This window comes from Lathyrus oleraceus, chromosome 7 (genome assembly GCF_024323335.1).
Source record: "Lathyrus oleraceus cultivar Zhongwan6 chromosome 7, CAAS_Psat_ZW6_1.0, whole genome shotgun sequence".
NCBI classification, from domain to species: Eukaryota; Viridiplantae; Streptophyta; class Magnoliopsida; order Fabales; family Fabaceae; genus Lathyrus; species Lathyrus oleraceus.
The window spans coordinates 169,839,558-169,860,844 of record NC_066585.1 but is presented as its reverse complement, the minus strand read 5'-3'; the positions used below and the strand labels follow the sequence as shown (position 1 = coordinate 169,860,844).

General features: G+C 34.2%; 1 protein-coding gene across 1 annotated transcript; it reads left to right on the top strand.

Moving 5' to 3' along the window:
- The first annotated feature begins 18,791 nt into the window (after positions 1-18,791).
- LOC127106450 (tobamovirus multiplication protein 1) lies at positions 18,792-21,004 on the top strand. The gene is made up of 11 exons (XM_051043744.1): positions 18,792-19,047; positions 19,140-19,230; positions 19,406-19,458; positions 19,529-19,621; positions 19,706-19,777; positions 19,882-19,954; positions 20,078-20,123; positions 20,205-20,268; positions 20,480-20,533; positions 20,621-20,698; positions 20,826-21,004. Exons 1-11 carry the CDS (start codon positions 18,895-18,897, stop codon positions 20,916-20,918), a joined length of 870 nt encoding a protein of 289 aa, XP_050899701.1. The 5' UTR covers positions 18,792-18,894; the 3' UTR covers positions 20,919-21,004.
- Positions 21,005-21,287: the final 283 nt, after the last annotated feature.

Below are 21,287 nucleotides of genomic sequence, written 5' to 3'. Positions count from 1 at the left end.
TAGCAAAAGTGATTCAATATGATTTAATTTTCATTTATTTAATTTTATTTGCGTTATTATTCTTGTTGCACTTAATTAATCACCATTATTTTATACGAAAACTCCATTGATTCAAAATCAAGAGTTCAAAGTGTTCTTGAACCTCCATGAACAAAAAGGGTCAAATATAAATTGATGTTTGTTTTACATAAATAATGTATCCAATAGCTTCCCAACATCACCCAGAGCATGAATCCATGGTTTGTTTGTCATGAGATGAATAAAACGACCGAATCAAGTAAAATATGCTACTGCATTTTTGTTAATTTTTTATTTTTTGTTGTTTATTTGTTGATTATAAATATATTATTATATTTGTGAGATCGAGTAGATAATTTTTCATTATTTATTTGCTTAATCCTGTGAAAAATTTGAGAAAGTTATGGTGTTTTTACGTTTTCGTTGAAATCATTTTTCTTTCATTTTTGTTGCTACGGAAATAGTAACCAAATATGGGGTTGGAGAAGATGAATTCTCCCTCATCCCCCCCCCCCCCCCCCCCCCTAATGGCTCAGTGAACCTCTGCGAGATTCCCTTCTTTGGGCCTAGAGCGTTTTCCTAATTACACCCAAATGTTTAGCTTGTTTTTGTCTTTTGTATATTTTTTATTTATTGTTCTTTTATTATTGCTTTATTATTTTTGTTTTTTCTTTAGTTTTTTTAATTATTTTACCTCTTGTATTGATAGTGTGCCCCCTCCCTTTTATTATTTCTTTTATCTTTTTTTTATTCATTGCTTTATTTTTTAGTTTATTGTATTGTATTTTTAGTTGATGTATAATTGTTAATCCAAAAAGATAAAATGACTCTTAAAATTAACCTTTCAAAAAATACAAAGAATCAAAGGTGCTTGATCAACATCAAGTACATTTTTTAAAATTACACAAAAACCTTTTCAAACAAAAATCAATCGCTTAACATTTATTAACCTTCACAAATAAAATCAATCCTTTGAAAAATTCAACTTGGTAAACACCAAGCCATTTTCTTTGATAAGCACCTCAAGCCATTTCTCAAACCATTTCATTTTCGTATCACAAACAAAACGCTCGATCCAACGTTAAGTTCATTTTCCCAAATCAAAATTCAAAAACACTTCATTCTTATTAAATATTTTTGCAAATAATATGGAAAAGGAATGTGGTGGATACCATGAGTTCCGGAGACTAGGATTCGAGATGGATATCACGCCCATCCAAGCTCTCTCCATTACTCAAAACACATCCAACATATCAAACTTTTTTCTCACTTCCGCGTGATTGATCTTAAAAACCTTCTTCATAAACGAAAGATATTTGTCTCAAGACAATGCAAAACAATATTTCGTCCACTTGAACATGTGAGTAAGCTTGCGACGTTGCCCACGATTGTTGATTTGTAAATCCATTTGCCCATGATGCAAATGTTCACTTCTCCACTTGTTTTAAGTAGCCAACAATGTTTTCATCAATTGACACAAAGTAGTTTTCGCTAAAATTGACCAACAAACAAACACTTTCTACCCAAAACTATGTAAGCCTTGAGTTCTCTATTGCACCTGGAGATACGTAAAAGCATGATTTGTAAATCTTGTCAGGTTAATTAATAAAAAAAGTTAGGTTTAGTTCCTTTCCTCACATTAATAAAAAATCCAAGAACATTTTCTCTTTTCTATTCTTTTTTCCCTTTTAATAACTTGAGAAGTCTAATATTTCTAAGCTAACACTAACACGCATGACTAACCTAACGGTTCCCATTGAATATAATGGATGTGAGGGATGCTAATATCTTCCCCTTGTATAATCGACTCCCGAACCCTAATTTGGTTGCGACGACCAATATCATTATTGTTCTTTCTTGGGTTTTATCGATATTTCCTCTTTCCTTTTTAGGAATAAATAAAGTTCAGTGGAGACTTTGTTTAGTCGATCTTGCGAGCGTGCATTTGAGCTTTGCTAAGTTATGTTCTCATCTTTTCAAGGTGTGATAGATGGAGACTCTGTTGGGAAACCAGTTTCCCTTAGTGAGTCAAGCCTAGTTAGGTCATTTGTGTGCCTTTGTGTGTTTACTTGTGTAGATGTTCTTTATTTCTTTTGTTATCTTTACTGATATATTGATATAATCGGTTGTATTGGTTTTATTATACTGCGGTTTTGGATCATTACTCAGATTGTAAACCTTGTGGGAAAGACTCGCTACCTGAGTCTAGAGTGAAACCATAAGATAAGATGATGGTTGAGTAGTATGAACTCCCAAGGTGAATACCTCATAAGGGTCGGTATGAGAACCTCAGTTATCGTAGATTCTTTTGAAAATATTATCTCCTGAGGTGAATACTTCGTAAGCTTCAATGTTTCAAAGGGGTCCATGAATCTAAGGACCTTTTAGAACATTGAACCTTTGGTTAACTAGGATGATGGTTGCGTAGTATGGATTCCCGAGGTGATACTTCATAAGAATCGATACGATAACCTCGCTCAGAATATATTCTCTTGATGGAGTTGACGCCCGACAAACATTTGTTGTAAGCAGCAAACAATCTTGTGAATCCATGACTCTGAAAACCCTATCTAGAACCGAATTTGATGGTTGCATAATGCGGACTCCCGTGGTGTATACCATGTAATGGTCGGTACAAGAACCTCACCTAAAATAGATTCCCTTGATAGAGTTGATGACCGCAACCATTTTCCGTAAGCGTTAAACATTCTTGTGAATTTGTGACCTTGAGGTCCTTTGTAAAAACCCTAGCTCATACCGGGTGAGAACCCTATTATAGAAAGCAATCGGATTCATCTGTTACATTGGACCTTTGAACTCGTGTACCCAAAAAAATAAAAATAAATAAATAAATAAATAAATATATATATATATATAATAAATATATATATATATATATATATATATATATATATATATATATATATATATATATATATATATATATATATATATATATATATATATATATATATATCTCCAGCCTGCTAATTTCCCGACACCCATATTGAACATGTGGTAGTTGTTGAAATACGTTAAAGCATTTGAAGCAGAATCAAGCAGAGATAAGAAGGATTATAGATGTCATAAAAGGCCAAGTAGACCAGACATTTGGAGCTTGTAATAGCTATGTCAAATCTTCAGCATGTTGTTACGGAGAATGTTGGCCCCCACCAGGTTTTATTGTGGTGACTAATGTAACTTATGATCTTCCCCATGACTTTTCTCTTCAACAAGTGGACGTTCCTACTTGACCTCATCCGCTGCATATCCTAGTATCCAATGAAGTCCTTATGGTGTAGAAGATCCCAACTAATCACAATGATGAAGAAAATCCCCGATTCACAAGGAATATGCCAAATTCTCAGAGTGCCCACCTGGTGACAAAAGTGAAGCATTCTCAAATGAATGAAGTTACATAAATGGGTTGTGATTTGGAGAAATGATTGAGGACTATGAAAGGTTTTAGCACATTAAGTCCTGATGACATGTGTTTAGTGCCAAACTTGGTTATACCTCATAAGTTTAAAGTACCCAACTTCGAGAAGTACAAAGGGTGCAACTGCCCAAGACACCATTTGGTGATGTTCTGTCGAAAACTGAATTCTTATATCACGATGATAAGCTGATTATTCACTGTTTTCTAGATAGTTTGAGTGCAGTATCTTTGGGTTGGTACATGAAGTTATAAAGAACACACATTCAGTCATGGAAATATTTGGCCAATGCCTTTTTGAAGCAATACAAATACAACTTGGACATGGCTCCAGATCGAAGGCAGCTACAAAGCTTATCTCAAAAGAGCAACGAATCCTTCAGAGGATATATGCAGCGGTTGAGAGAATTAGCAGTCCAAGTACAACCACCACTCTTAAATAAGGAATTGGTTAACATGTTCATGGATACCTTGCAAAGCCCGTACTTTAGAATGATGGTAGGTAGTGCGTCATTATACTTCTCCAACCTTGTGAAAGTAAGAGAATGCATCGAGAGCGGCCTCAAAAATGGAAGAATCCAATGTGCCTAGAGTATCCAGACTAGTGAGACTCAATCCTTTAGCAGCTTCCAAGAGGAAGAAAAGGATGTCAATGCAGTTATGGCAGATGTTAAGTATTCCCATGATGCACTAACAAGACCTTATGGTCCTCCAGCTTTTCAGCAGCCACTATTTCTAGTGTCACGATATCCTTATGAGCAATCGGCAATGCCCAAAGCGACATACCAGCAACCATGGATTTCTCCTCATTCAAATCAATGAGCCCATGACCGAGGATATCATAATCAACTTCAGAACCAACATAGGCCTCGCAACAACCTGGAAAGAAGGAATACTCTTCTTGATCTAATTCCTATGTTGTATATTCAACTTATGCAACCTCTGATTCAAAGCTCATTGGTGGATCCCAAACCTCTGAATCCATTTCCACAACCATACTGTAGCGGTGTATTCGTCGCTATATGATTTATCGATTAAACCATAAGCAAAGCATACAATGAATTCGAGTCGCCACCGCACTTTTATTTATCCAAAGGACTGGCTAAAAAGCGAACAAAAGCCTAAGAAGTTTTACACGTAGAAAACCAATAAAAAGATCAGAGAGTCTGGGTAAGGGGTAAATTACGCAATGGGAAGGTGTTAGGCACCCATCACGTCCTAGGTACTCCTAGGGAGCCCTTTTCACACTTGTTGTATAAAATTGTTATTTGTTATGAAATATTTATTGTGCAAACATGATTGGGATGATGAGAAAAGAATATACAATTTTTATTGTTTTTGTGTTCGAACGGATGAACCCGTTGCCTACGTACCTTCCATCAAAGGTAAGGATCAAAACGCCGTAGTTCGGCTAAAAGATTTCCAAAAGTTGGTGGATTCAATTTTAAACAAAAGCACTGAGGCTTTTCATTATCAATGGGAGAAAACTCGACCAAGACCAACATCCACCATGCGAGGATAGCTTCGACGTACTAGAGGGGTTAACCCTGTTTTCAGTACGGAAGTCTTATAGTCGACTCACTAAGGATAAGGTGAGGTTTACATCAACCACAATGATAATTGAAACCTATGGCTAATGCATGAAAAGATTAATAATGGACAAAGCCAAAATAAGTGAATGGGTGAAATTAATTGATTGTGATTATGAAAGTGGAGTCAAAGTATGATTAAGATTGATTCGAAAGAAGTGTTATGAAATGGGGTTTGAAAAAGTCAAGGACTTGGATCCAGGTTTTTTAGTTTGAAAACATGAAGACGTTTGCACAATATCTATGTCAAGTTTGAAATCAAAGTGTGAAAAGGTTTAGGACACAATGGGGATGAATGGATGAAGGATGAATGTAAAACTTCCTAGGAGGTTCACCTCTTGAGATCATATAGAAGATGATTCAAGTGTGTCCTTTGGAATAGGCAATGAGCAATAATAATATAAGCAAGCAAATGATACCGGATGCCACTCAATGGTCTTACTCCAATCTCACAAACCAAAAGCGGATACCGGATACCAATAAATGGATTTACACCAATCTCCTAAACAAAGAAACAAGGATGTCGGAAGCCAATAGATGGACTTATTCCAATCTCCCTAAATAAAATGAAACTTGGATACCGGATGCCAATCTGTCTGGGCTTATACCAATATCCAACATATGATCATAGGAAAGCAAATGCCAACTTGCAGGGACTTACAGTTGCATCCTCACACACAACAAACAAATGCATCAAGCAAAGATAAGATGAGTGGCCACTGTGATGGTCTTATACTCACTTCCATATCCTAGGAGCAATGGCCAATGGATGGTCTTACAATTGTCCTCAATGGGTAAACAACAATGATAAGTCATAAAGACAAATGGGATGGTTATGCATTAATGAGCAATAAATGATGATGAGTGCACAAAGCATGCAAGCAAACATGTGTATATGAAGTAAGTGATCAATCAATGAAGTCAATCAGCACACACTATAACCACACAATGAGGCTCATACAAAAGGTTAGGCACTGAAGCCAACTGGAATAGGGTTAATGGTGCTCTTAACCTTGCCATTGAGGGGCTAAGGTGAAGCAGATGAAAGGGTATGAGGGGTGTGCCTCATTGCTCTTATCCCTGGCCGGGGAGAGCATTTGAATATCAGAAGGTGTGGGAGTTCAGAAAGTAGGAACTCTCTCCACAGATTATTGACTCGATAGATCTTGGGTTTGGATCTCAATGCTACAACCATGTAATGGGAGCAAGGAGAAGACTCACAGAATAGTAGGAGATAGGTTGCTTATCTCTTGGATTCTACCAATTGCCTTATTTAAAGGACTTTTCCTGCTTGGGACAAATGTAAACACACACAAGCATTGCCTCTTAAGGAGGACTTCAGACAGTTGCCTGGCCAAGTAACAGGCCAGGTCTTCCAGACTACATGAAGATAAGGAAATATACCTCAATGCAAATTGCTATTAAAGCAAAGCAAAGAAAGCTCTTAAAGAACTAAGCAACTAAGGGTACCTGAAACCAGTCAAACAGAATCAGTACACAACTCAAAGTCAAACCAAAATAAGATAGGGATCAACAGTCAACACAATCAGTTAAAGGTGCAATGCACAGAGCTCAAAGCATGTGAGCCAAGCAACCTACAAAACAAACAAGTTAGTCATGATAATCAAACAAGCTCAATCAGTTTGTATTGATCTTTTTGGGGCATTTGTTGCTTAACCTGAAAACATGAACTCAAACATGAGCAACATGACCACTAGGATAAGCCTAGGGTCAAAAAGGGATGAGAAAGTCAAAACAGCAAATGAAATCCAACAAAAATCAAGTTCAAACATTCAAGAAACAAACTCAATTGGTTTCATGTTAATATCATTCATCATCATGATTTCATAAGCAAATTAGGTCAAAGCATGGCATATAGAAGCTCATAGAAGTCAACAGCAAGACTTAGCTCAAAACCAATCTCAAACATTTCAAAAAATCATCAAATAATTCATGATCAAACATAATCCATAGCATGATATGCATATCAAATTTCAGCTCATTTGGATAAAGGGAAGTTGGTCAATGAAAATCAGAAAGGCAAGGCAAGTTTAAGCATGCTCAAAGAAGTCAACCAAACATGTATCAACTTCAAAAAATCATACATCAGTGATAACATATGAGAAATGAATGGGATTAAAACCATGTCAAAGCTTAAGATGTCTACTAATCACATGTCAAATTTCATATTCATCCAATAAAGTATGAGAATTTCACAAACAATATGAGAACATGTGTCACAAAAAGTCAACATATGATCCAACAGGGGAGAAAATCCCAAAAAATTAGGAAATGCCACAAATAATTCCAAGAAAATTCACATGTAAACTAGACATCCAAGAGTACATTCATGCAAAAATTCACATCAATTTGAATTCAAGAAGCATGGTAATGAAAATCATGAAGTTGCACATCAATGGTGTGACACAAATTGTCACACCCTAATTCAAAAAATCATAACTCACAAACCAGAAGTGATAAATTCAGAAACTCTACACCAAAATCACCATGAATGTGTCTAGTTTGAGCACAAAAAATTTTGGGGTCATTGGATAAAGCATCATCATTTCACAAATGTTTTGGCAAAGTGTACATAAAATGAGCACATGTCACAAACCCTAGCATAATTTAAAAACCAATCATCCAAAAATCCAGGAAAAATCATGATTAAAAACTAGAGATCCAGATGAACAATTTGCAAAAATTCTCATGAATTTTGGATTAAAATTGGATGACTTATGAATTTTGGAAGTTTGGTGATCAAGATGAAATAAATATTGCAATAACATGATTTAATAGAACAAATGTGACACGACAGTGGCAATTTTGAAATTACTGGGAACTTTAATGAAACGGTGCGTATGGAATAGAAGCGTGGCATATGATGATTGGACATGGGCAATGGTACAGTAGCATGTCATGCAAAACACGAGCAACACAAAAAATCTGGAAATGGCTTAGGGTTTGCAACAGTGTTCATCTTCTTAAAAAAAAAACGTGAAAATCATTTTCCCAGAAATGGCAAACCAGCATATCAATAGAATCAGCAAATCATATACATCACAAATACAAAAGCCATTAACATTAAATCATGCTAATCTAGGAAGAATCATGCAGAAACAACAATGAACATCAAACTTCAAAACCAAATTTCTCACTCATCACTCAACTATTTTGCACGATTCAAAGTCCATAACAATCAGCAAAGTAAGATCTACATAGTGCATAGCATGATTTGGTGAAATAAGAGATTTGAGACTTTACCAAAATTGAAAAAACAGTTGAGCTACAGTTGTTGTTTTGTTGCAAATGGCAAAAACAGTTGTACTATAAGCTTCCAAGAGATGAATGGTGGAAGGATTTTGGCTCAGGAATGTTCAAGGCAGCTCAAATTGAAAATGGCCATGGATGAGCTTTGATGTAGCAGAGCTGGAAAATGAAGTTACAGCTGGGAAATCGCCCTTGCAATAGCTTCCAAAGTGATGGAATATGATGGAACAAGCCAACAGGAATCGTGCCCTTTGAAGTTTTCAGAAAAAAAAGCAAAATGAAGAAAAGAGGTGTTTGAGAGAAATTGCTATTTTCTGTTTTGGTAAGAGTGGCTGCTAGCTAGGGTTTTCTCAGAGTGAAAATGAGGTATATATGTTGTGATTAGTGGAGCTAAGCATGATTAATCAAAGTGGTAAACAGAACTTTGCAAATGAAGGTGTTTTGACTAATTGTGCAATTCCACTCAAATGACATGGCCATGTGCTAACAGCTGCGAAATTGGGCTTCTAACATATCCAAAATGCAATTTCTGGTCAATTGCAAGTGGTAAAAGTGGTTGGAATTGGTTATTTTGAAAACTCATTTTTCCACCTCACTTGAATTAATTCATGCTAGTTCAAAAATGCCATTTTGCTTGGTTGAGTTTTGGTGAATGGGGATGACATATTTGGATAGAGGGCATCAAATGTGACTTGTTGCAAAAAACCCCACCCAAATTGGCCAAATGGTTTGGAAGATATGGCCTTTTGAAGTTCAAACATTTTTGAGAATGATTTGATCATAACTTGCCAACCATACATGGGAATTGAGTGTTCTTGGACTTTTTGGAAATGGGAGAACAAGATCTTCAACTTTCATGTTGGGCAAAAATTCATTTGAAGCTTGTATGATGATGTAAGTTGAGGATCAAGAAGTTTCCATTTTTGGCAAATTCCAATTACAGGTCAACTTTCTATTTTTGGCAATTTCTTGTCTGACTTTATTTTCTTCACTGTGGATGCTTGACATGTTATATGAGGTTTATATGGACATGAATGAGACCTCTCAAACCAATTCCCACCATCAAATCACTGATTAAATGCACAGTTGACCAAGGTTGACTTTGCTAGGGTTTTGCTTGACTGAACCATGTTCTGATGAATTCCAAACCCTAATCCCTTGATATCTTGATTCCAAATGATGTCACAATTTATATGAACTCTTGATGAATGATCATGGTGCCCAAATTCTGCAAGAATGGCCACCATCCATCTCAATGACTGACTTTGACTGACTTGACCTAATTTGCTTCATCTGCAAGTAACATGGTTAGATGACAATATTTTTGTACTTTTGGTTAATAAACATATGAAAAGCAAAGATATACAAATGCAAAACATGCTTGGTGATCAAGAACCACACTCACGAGATAACCCACCCACTAGGAGGGAAGCTAGGGCATGCAATGATCCTTGAGGCCATGATATGATATGATATGGGCCATGAGGGATCTTAGGGCCAAAATTGGGGTCTTACACATACCCACCTGGGTATAATCGTGATGTGCAATGTGGATATCATGCCGAATCAATAGGTCACTCGACTGAAGACTGCAACACTTTTAAAGCTAAGGTTCAACAGTTGATCGACAAAAAATACATATCCTTTCCAGAAGGAAACCTGGTAGTGCATGTCAACCTCTCACCTTGATAGAGTGTGAAGACTTCAAGGGGCGTCTCCTAAAGCCAGTGGATCAGACAGGAAGTCGTCCTCAATGTTGGCAGTCATTGGACATTATTATCATTTGCATTTGTATTTTTATTTGTCTGCTAAATGCTATTTGTTTGTAAATATTGTTATTCTTTAATGGTAATATTAATGAAGTGACCATGCATTTTGAATCAATCCATTTGTATTCACTCTTGTTATTTTTCCTCCATTCATTGAAAAACAAAAAATATATTGCTCCCATTTACTTTCTTAATCAAACTATTGTTTTGGCAAAGATTTCAGGGAGGAGGATGAAAACCATTGCCCATAATTGTTGTGTTGTGCTTTCAAAGAAAACTTTTTCGATGATGTAAGGCATTATTTCAAACCTCAAACACCGAAGAGATAAAAAGTTAATCCCTAGTCAACCACTTTGAGCCTAAAAGTTGGTGTTTATTTCAGATATAAAAAACCCGTTAATCTTAACCAAGGGAAGGGTAGTTGTGTTCAGATAGTTTGACCATGAATTCGATCTTCAAGAGAATTTTTCCATCCCTCCAAAGAGGTTCAACTTCATGTTATCCTTCGCACACATGTTGAAGTGTCGAAGAAGCTAAGGAAAGCTAAAATTTGTGTTGGTTGATCCTCATTCACCAATAACATGGTAGTCACAATCTATTAAAAAACAAGAAGAAAGAAAGAGGCCGCTAAGTCGAACACTATAAAAGACGACTTTAGGCAAAAAATAGGGCATTCCGGTGGCGGAAAACTTCTAAAGAAGTGGTCCAGGAAAAATTAGGGATCGGAAACAAAAGAGAGGTCATCAAATCCTCAATAGAACAAAAACATAAATAAGGTGACTTCCATTTCAAGAAAATATTATCTTGAATCCTCATCTTTATCATCACACCTTTGAACACTCATAGAAGTTGAATATGTGTGTCAATTTAACTGAATGTAGGATTGGAGTTCATCAAGAATAAATGGTGGGTTAAAATTAAATTTTGAGCATTTTATCCTTTTATTTCAAAAACCTTGAATCAGACCAGGTTACAACCCTTAAAATACCTAATTGAGGCATGATTTATTTTGAAAGCATGCTACAACGAAGTTGTGTTAACATGACTCTGAAAGATATTTGCTAATAATTTGTATTAATCTGCATCATCTTCCCCCCTGTGAATGGTTAGATCAACATTGTTTCCTGATCATATACCCATTCACTGTGTCTCCTTGTCATTTCAATAATGATTGGTTTCAAAAAAATTGCATAAGAAATACATTAAAATTACCATTTTTGAATGAACAATTTATTTGAAAGTCAAAACTTAGCATTAAAGGAATCCCAACAATATGTAGTCACCCAGTTGAGGAGCTTGATCAAGTGGAATAAATCCAATCAGGGGCAAGCCACCTAAAGAGCTCAGTTGAGTCCAACTTTCCCAAGGTCGGTCAATCAGAAGTTCACCATTCCAAAAGTTGGATAACCAAAGTTAGAATGCTTCGAAGATTCAAACATTCGGGAAAGTCACCTCAAGGTCTTGTTGTGACAAGTTATCTTCCAAAATCCTTATGAGGAGAACATCTTCAAAGACCCAACAAACTAGGGAAATATGATCCATAGAGGGGCAAGTCCTCTCCATGCCTTCAAGCTGCTCAAGTTTATGCCTTACGTCAACAACCGCCAAGTTCAAGACGAGTTCCTGGGAATCATGCTATCACCCCATCAAATAACCTTTTTCCTTTTGTTAAAGTAGTTTTGAAAAGGGACCTTCCATCCACTACCCACTAAGGGGCATGATTTTGGAAATCTTAGAGTCATTGCATAAAGCATTCTCATGCATTAATCATTTCTCTTCTCTCTAGTATTAAGCCATGCATATCATATCATTCATCGAGCATATTGCCATATCATGAAAAATCAAACATCAAAAACTAGTTCTTGTCTGGTAAGTCATTCGAAAGTCAGTTCATGTCTGACAGTTAATCTTCAAACACTAGTTCTCATTTGGTAGTCTTTTCTTAACACTAGTTTTCTTCTGGTAGTATTTTCTTAAAGTCAAATCCCGTCTAGTGGCTGATTGCAAAACCAATTCTCATCTGGTAGATTTTTCCTGAAATCAGTTCTCGTCTGATGGCCTATTTTAAAACTAGTTATCCTCTTGTGACTTATTTTTAAATCCAGTTCTCGTCTGGTGGCCTATTTGTAAAGTAATTCTCGTATGGTAACCTTTTCTTAAAACCAGTTCTCGTATGGTATCCCATTTTAAAGTCAGTTCTTGTCTGACAATCAAAAGAAACCAGTTCTCGTCTGGTAGACTATCTGAAAGTCAGTTCTTGTTTGACAAACAAAATTAAAAAAGACAAAAAGTTCCCGTATGGTAATCTATCCTTGAAGTTCAGTTCTTGTCTGGAAGTTCATCTTCAAAAGTCCAATTGTTATTTGGCTCCCTTGAACCATGGTTTGGTTTCCATTGGCATAAAGTCAAGCTTTCTCTAGCACATTCAAAGATTGCACTCTGTTTGTCTTGATATTTCCTAGAAAGTTGTCGGTGTGACTCTTTCATTGAAAGGAATTCCCCAGAAGATTTGATGATATTCTCGTAAGAAAACCCCAATATATTTTTTTTGTAGAAAATTTCATGTTAAGGAATCTCCAAAATCTTTGACTGGATGATTTTCTTATGAGAGATCTCTAGAATTGTCAGGAACATCCTAAGGTGTAGTCAGGTCATGTTTGAACCTGTTGTTGAACTTTCCTTGAATCTTCTAATGTTGTTGAGGTCATACTTGAACGTGTTATTGAAACCTTTTGATTTTTATAGTGTTTTCAGGTCATGTCTGAACCTGTTGATGAAATCTTTTGAATTGTCAGGTCATGTATAAATCTATTGTTGAGTTTTTTTTGAATTATCAGGTCATGTTTGAACCTGTTGTTGAAATTCCCTTTGTTTTCCAGTGTTGTCAGGTCATGTATGAACCCGTGGACAAAGGTCTCTTTGAATATTCAAGTGTAATTAGACCATGTATGAACCTAATGATATACTCTATTTGAATTACCCACGTATTTTTAGGTCATGTTTGATTAAACTTTCCTTGATTTTCTAGTATTGTCAGGTCATGTCTGAACCTGTTGTTGAAAAGCTTTGAATTTTACAATGTTGTTAAGTCATGTATGAACCTGTTGATGAAACTTTCTTTGTATGTTTTTCAGTATTGTCAGGTCATGTTTGAAACTGTTAAGGGAACCTTTTAATATCCCCTAACATTGTCAAGTTATGTGTGAATCTATTGTTAAAACTTTCTTTATTTGTTTTCCAGTAATGCCAGGTCATGTTTGAACTTGTTGTGGAAACTCCTTAAATATTCCAGTGTTGTCAGGTCATGTTTGAACCTGTTATTGAAACTCTTTGAATATTCCAATGGTCAGGTCATGTATGAACCTATTGTTGAAATTCTCTTTAAATTTTCAAGTGTCATCAGGTCATGTATGAACTTGTTGATAAATTCATTTACATATTCCTCAGTGTGTGTCTTTTCTCCAACATGATTGTTATCCCCAATGAGCTTCTACCCTAATTTTTGTTTCTTGTGGGCCATTGTTACCTCTACCTCCATGATTCCCCACATGTATGCCTTTCATTTTCATCTGTCATAAACATCATGATAGGGTTCATCTTATATCGCCTCTTATCCATAACAAATCAAAATGAAAAAAAAGAGTTATTTATGCATAACATATTATATCATATCATCTGTATTTAGGGATAAAATTCGGGTCTTTTAGTATTTAATTATCTCCCACCACGATCATATGAAGAACTTCCTTCTTCATATTCTCTGGTTGAAGATATTTAAATAGGGATAATTGTCATACCTCAATTTTGTCCGGATATTTTAAATTCATCTGATACATGTTCATTTGTCAAGTTTTGCATTTTTAGCCATGTGCATTTTTATCATAAAAAAAATTCACCATAATCATACATATATGCATTATAGTAAAAAAAATCAACATAAAGTCAATATTTTACATGTTAAAGAAATTGACTAAAATTGCATTTTTTTCATATGTATTTTGAAAAATAAATTCATGATCATTTAATTTATCATCAAAATATCCATTTGAATTTTATTAATCATTTTCATATATCACAAAATAAAAATCAATGTTTCTAGAAGGTCCAAATATTTCTCATTTATTACATCATTATTCCATGCATATAATACATCATTATTCCATGCATATATTACATGATTATTCACTATTTAATTAAATAAGTTTCTAGAAGACACTCACACTCTTTGCATAATTTCTAAACTACATTTTTTTAAGTTATAAATAAAATCATTCTTTTTCACAAATTTCACCACCAATCATTCACAAAAGCTAAGCCAAAACTCTCTTCATTTTTCTTCAAGTCACTTTTTCTTTATTTATTAAATTTTATTTTAGTTATGCTCTTATACTTGTCACTTATTTAATTCTATTGCATTTTTATTATTGTTTCATTTATTTAGTACTTAATCATCATCATTTTGCATGGAAACTCAATTAATTTTAAATGAAGAGTTGAAAAGTGTTCTTGAACCTCCATGAACAAAAGTGATTAAATGTGATTTAATTTTCTTTGCATTATTATTCTTGCTACACTTAATTAGTATCTTAATTATCACCATTTTGCATGGAAACTCCATTGATTCAAAATCAAGAGTTTAAAGTATTCTTGAACCTCCCTGAGCAAAAGTAATTCAATATGATTTAATTTTCATTTATTTAATTTTATTTGCATTATTATTCTTATTGAACTTAATTAATCACCACTATTTTGTACGGAAACTCCATTGATTCAAAATCAAGAGTTTAAATTGTTCTTGAACATCCATGAACAAAAAGGGTAAAATGTAAATTGATACTTGTTTTTACATAAATAATGTATCAAATAGCTTCTCAACATCACCCCGAGCATGAATTCATGGTTTGTTTATCATGATGGTGAATAAAATGATTGAATCAAACAAATATATACTGGTACATTTTTGTTGATTTTTTATTTTCTGTTGTTTATTTGCTGATTATAAATATATTATTGGGTAGATAAATTTTCATTATTTATTTGTTTAATTATGTGAAAAACTAATAAAGTTATGATGTTTTTACGTTGGAGACATTTTTCTTCCATTTTAGTTGCCACGAGAATAGTAACAAAATATGGAGCTAAAGAAGATGAAGTCTCCCTCACCCCCCCTAATTGCTCAGTGCACCTCTGTGAGACTCCATTCTTTGAGCCTAGAGCATTATCCTAGCTACACCCCCAATTTTCAGTTTGTTTTTGTCTTTTGTATATTTTTTATTTATTATTTTCTTATTATTGCTTTATTTGTTTTTGTTTTTTCTTTTATTTTCTTTATTTTTTTAATTCTTTTACCTCTTGTATTGATAGTGTTTCCCCTCTCTTTTATTATTTTTTAATCTTTTTTATTTTTATTTGCTTTATTTTTTAGTTTATTGTATTGTATTTTTAGTTGATGCATAATTGTTAATCCAAAAAGATAAAATGACTCTTAAAATTAATCTTTCAAAAAATACAAAGAATCAAATGTGCTTGATCAACATCAAGTATATTTTTCAAAGTCACACCAAAACCTTTCCAAACTAAAATCAATCGCTTAACATCCATTAACCTTCACAAATAAAATCAATCCTTTGAAAAATTCAACTTGGTCAACACCAAGTTATTTTCTTTGATAAGCACCTCAATCCATTTCTCAAACCATTTCATTTCCGTAGCACAAACGAAATACTTGATCCAATATTAAGTTCATTTTCCCAAATCAAAATTCAAAAACACTTCATTCTTATTAAGTAATTTTGCAAATAAGATGGAAAAGGAACGTGGTGGATACCACGAGCTCCGAAGATTAGGATTCGAGATGGATGTCTCGCCCATCCAAGATCTCGCCATTACTCAAAACACATCCAACATATCAAACTCTTTTCTTGCCTCCGCACGATTGATCCTCAAACCCTTTTCATAAACGAAAGGTATTTTATCTCAAGACGATGCAAAACAATGTTGCGCCCACTTGAACGTGTGAGTAAACTTGCGACTTTGCTCACGAATGTTGATTTGTAAATCCATTTGATCGTGATGCAAATATTCCCTTCTCCACTTGTTTTGGGTAGCCAACAATGTTTTCGTCGATTGACACAGAGTAGTTTTCGCTAAAATCGACCAACAAACAAATATTTTCTACCCAGAACTACGTAAGCCTTGAGCTCTCTATTGCACCCGGAGATACGTAGGAGCAAAATTTGTAAATCTTTTCAGACCCATTAATAAAAATATTAAGTTTAGTTCCTTTCCTCATATTAATAAAAAATCCAAGAACATTTTCTCTTTCCTATTCTTCTTTTCCTTTTCATAACTCGAGAATGCTAACATTTCTAAGCTAACACTAACACGCACGACTAACCTAATGGTTCTCATTGAGTACAACAGACGTGAGAGGTGCTAATACATTTCCTTTGTGTAATTGACTCCCGAACTCTGATTTGGTTGCGACGACCAATATCATTGTCATTTTTTCTTGGGTTTTTTCAATATTTCTCCTTTCCTTTTTAGGAATAAATAAAGTTCGGTGGCGACTCTATTTAGTCCATCTTGCGAGCGTGCGTTTGTGTTTTGCTAAGTCGTGTTCTCATTTTATCGAGGTGCGACACCCATCAAGATTGCCCTTTCAGGCAAAGACATAAATAATTGAAGAATAAATAGAATCCTCCCATGAAGTGCGAACATCTTCCTTTTACTTTTGACTCATGATGGACACGATTTTATCTAGGCATATAAAAAGGAAATATCAAAGGAAGTGAGATGACAATGAAATAGGAAAAACACCCCCAAAAATGAGAAATTGAATCTTCAAAAATAATGTGATGGCATGGTAGACCCTTTCAACGCCTCAAGTCACCTACACATAACACTCAAGTGTTCCAGTTCTAAGTGCCGTTACGAGGGTACCTCCAAAAAGGCACTTAAAGCATGAGACACATTAAAGGCACGAACTCCAAGAAACCATAATGCATCCTCTTGACTTTCTAGAGCAGCTGAAAAAGCGGTCGAGAGCCGAGGGTAGCTTCTTGATTCGATAATTTGGCAGGACCTTAGCATACCGTCAAAGTCTGTTCACATGTTATAGTCGAAATATGCTAGGATTGTTAGCATGTGGAATTGCGCCTGTTTGTTATGCCTAATTGTTTAAGTTAGCTTGTTCTCTAAGTTAGTTTATGTAATTGGCCATTGTGTAAAAGCCCATTAATTTAGTGTGTTAGTTTTCTTATAAATATCATACTAGTATCTCATCATTGCATAGCGTAAATCCTAATTAGGGTGAGAGATGTTATTTACTATTCTGTAACACTTGTAATCTTGTTTCAAAGAGAAAGTAAAGAATAATAATAGTTTATAACCAACTTGTTGTGTTCTTCTTGAATGAGCATATTGTTTTATTTAAGAACTATAACGTCACTCTCCATATGAGAAACATGATTATTAATACAAGTAAGGATCTTCGAATTACTAACAATCGATTTTCCAATTTTTTGCATATGTTACTGCGCCTTTTTTTATCCGTGAGCTCAATAGAGGTTCCATCAAAATAACTTTACATCTTTTTTCCTTACAAAAATCATTATATAATTTTAATAATCATAACTTTGTCTATTGAATTGAACTATAATAGATTGAAGAAAATCATATTTATTACTCGTCATTACTATTATTTTAAGAATTTAAAATACAAATAAAATCGAATGTTTAGGGACTCAAAAGAATTCCATCCATTTTTTTAGAGAAACAAATTATAACATACTAATTGACGTGACCAATCAATTGAATGAATAGTAAGTAAAACTCTAATAACAAAATTAAATAGAAACTTTTATTGTTGCAAATAACTCATTTATTCAACCAAACTTGTTGATACTATCTTAGCAAAAGAGAAAGAAGAGAATACCAAATATACTAAGGGTTAATGATGATGCTCTTACCGCGTACAAAAAATTTATACTGTCATTCAATAAGAATATATTACTTTGCCATGTCATATAAGTATTTTAAAATTTTCAATCTGCCTTGACGAGATGCATGATCGTCATTGGTTGACAGTGTAAAATAAATTTACACTCTTATCGCATCACCAATTTTCTCATATAAATATATAATAACATAATATTATTAACATTATGTAACACATACCATATTTCTCCACTCTACCGAATAAACTTAAACTTTTCTTTTCTATATATATATATATAATATGTAATTTCTTTTATATATAATAACAACCCATATATACTTCATCTGTACAATAATAAATAGTTTATTTAACTATTTTAGTATATTAAATAAATCATATAAATAAAAGAGAAAGAATACAACTTTTACTAAGTTAATCTTAATACTAAATAGTGATATACTTATGATTACCATAGATAAAAGAGAATGAACAAGTAGATTATTTTTTTTGTTTTGTTTACAATGAAGAAGAAATGGTCAATTCAAAAACATTAACTGCACTAATTGATAGGAGGAATGATAAAGTCAAGTATCTTACCAACCGAACCGAATACATCAAACACAAACAGACATAGCATACCATGTTTGTCCACTGCAATACACTAAAACGATATGCCACCATGTCACACGTGTATGTAACAATAAACCTACGTGTACCACGTGGACTATTCCCACGTGTACATCCCCTAAACTTCCCTTTTTTCCAATCTCTCTCTGTTTCTCATGAAACACAGAGGATAGAAAACTTCTCTTCTTCTTCCTCCTCTTTCTTCCATCTTCATATTCTTTCTTTACAACTCAAGTTTTCATTTTCATGGCATTTTCACTTAGAACAAAGACGTTCACGTTTACAGAAGGAGAATCTCCACTTCAATCGTTCAACGAGATTCATTATCTAGATCAATGGCAGAGAGGGATTTACTATACCCTATGCGCGGCTTACGCGACCGTTTCCTTCATTGCACTTGTACGTCTTTTTCATTCAAAATCTTAGATCAATTACTCTTCAAACAAAACTTTCACAAATGAATTAATAATCATGTTTTTTTGTTTGTTCAGATACAACTGGTGCGGATTCAAATGAGAGTACCTGAATATGGATGGACAACACAGAAGGTTTTTCATTTGATGAATTTTCTCGTCAATGGCGGTAAACACTTACGATTCATCTCTGAGTTACCACTCTTAAACTATAAAGGGCTTACACCAGAAACAAAACAACATCTTCCTCGGACACATATTTTTTCAGAGGTGTCTGAAACCTGTGCTAGAGCTCTTATATATACAAAATTAAACTCATTTATATTTTTGTATTACATTTGCAGTGAGGGCTGTTATTTTTGGTTTGTACGAAAATGTTTTCGCAATTAAACCAAAGGTACTTTCACTTCTTAAATCTCTTTACCTTATTTTCCAATCATGTTCTAACCTGTTATGTTATGTTATAGGCATTTGAACAAGTTTTAATGGAAGTTCCCGGTCTTCTGTTTTTCTCTACTTATACATTGCTGGTCTTGTTTTGGGCTGAGATATATCACCAGGTATACTAACTTTCTTTTAAGAGGCTTCAAATAACACTCACTATTAATTTTGCTTCATGTTTATGTGCCTCAAATGTATTTCAGGCTAGAAGTGAACCTGCACAGAAGCTTAGGCCTGCTTATTTTTCAATAAATGGAGTTATTTACTTCATACAGGTAAGTGTGCGAATGTGATTTCTTTATCCATCGTTCTAGTTTTTTACAAGTAAATATAATGATAATGTTACTTTCTCTTATTCTTTTCATCATGATGTTTATAGATTTGCCTCTGGATTTACATGTCTGCAAGCAAAAATGCCACCGGCTTTGGAGCTGCTAAACTCTTCCTTGCAGGTTATTTCTAATCACATTGTTTTAGCCTTTGATACTACACATATATTGGAGTATACTATACGCTTTTTTCCTTGTTCAATAGTTGTATGGGATTGAAAACTTTGTTTTAATGTTGTTTTGCAGTTATATCATTCTGTGCTTCTCTTGGATTTTTGTTGTATGGTGGAAGGTATACATGATATTCTGTCATTTTTGAAAGGGATCCATTCTTGTTGCGCACGGTAACACTAACATGTTCATGATGATGTAGGTTGTTTTTCTTGTTGAGGCGTTTCCCCATTGAATCCAGAGGTCGACAAAAGAAGCTTTACGAGGTTTGTGTCTAAGTATGAAAACCCTTTGGTCTTTTGTTATAATCGAAAGTAAATGTCACCTGTACTAACTTAAACAGATCCGTTTTAAGTTTTTGGATGTCATGTATAGTTTAGTCACAAGTAAACTGTCACTTAGCCACGATTTAATGGTGAAAAATTTTGGGTTCTCTGTTTAAAGGTTGTTGATTCCTAATATTTTTCTTCTTGGCAGGTTGGATCAGTTACAAGTATTTGCTGCACATGTTTCTTGATAAGATGTGCTTTGGTGAGATTCTTTAGGTTTGAAACTAAGTAATATAAATATGTGAAGTTATTATTTTATTTTTTTGACAAGATCTTGGCTTTTATGTAGCTGGCTGTTTCAGCATTTAATAAGGAAGCAGATCTTGATGTTTTGGATCATCCCATACTTAACTTAATGTATTATTTGGTAAGTTTAACCTACATAATTCTTCATATTGAAGCTGGTTGAGAAATGTTTGGCATCATGATTATGATGATGATGAAGTGTTATTGAAATTGAATGGTTTTGTTTTTTTGATTATTTTGTGGTGCAGTTGGTAGAGATTGTTCCATCAGCATTGGTGTTGTTCATTCTGAGAAAGCTTCCTCCAAAACGAGTCTCAGATCAGTATCACCCTATTAGATAATTGTGTATTTAGTTTAAATTCTCTCGGAGATATTGAACGATCTCGTTCATTTTATTTTATTTTTAATTTCCCTCGTTTTTAATACATCTTTTCATCTCTATGCTCCACAATCATTTCATGCCGTCCTTCAAAATAGATAGATGCATATGTTTAACAAACATACAGTTTTTTCTTTAAAAAATGATTGATTTATTGATTTATAAGAGTTCCAAGCCATGTCTTCCAAGCCACCAATATTGAAAGGGATGTTGAAAGTGTTAGAGAACCAGTCCCAAATAAGAGTTGCAAACTGGCAGTGGAATATGAGATGAGAATTTGTTTCACAGCTCTTTTTGCACAAAGAGCACATTGAGGGAAAGCTGAGGCCTC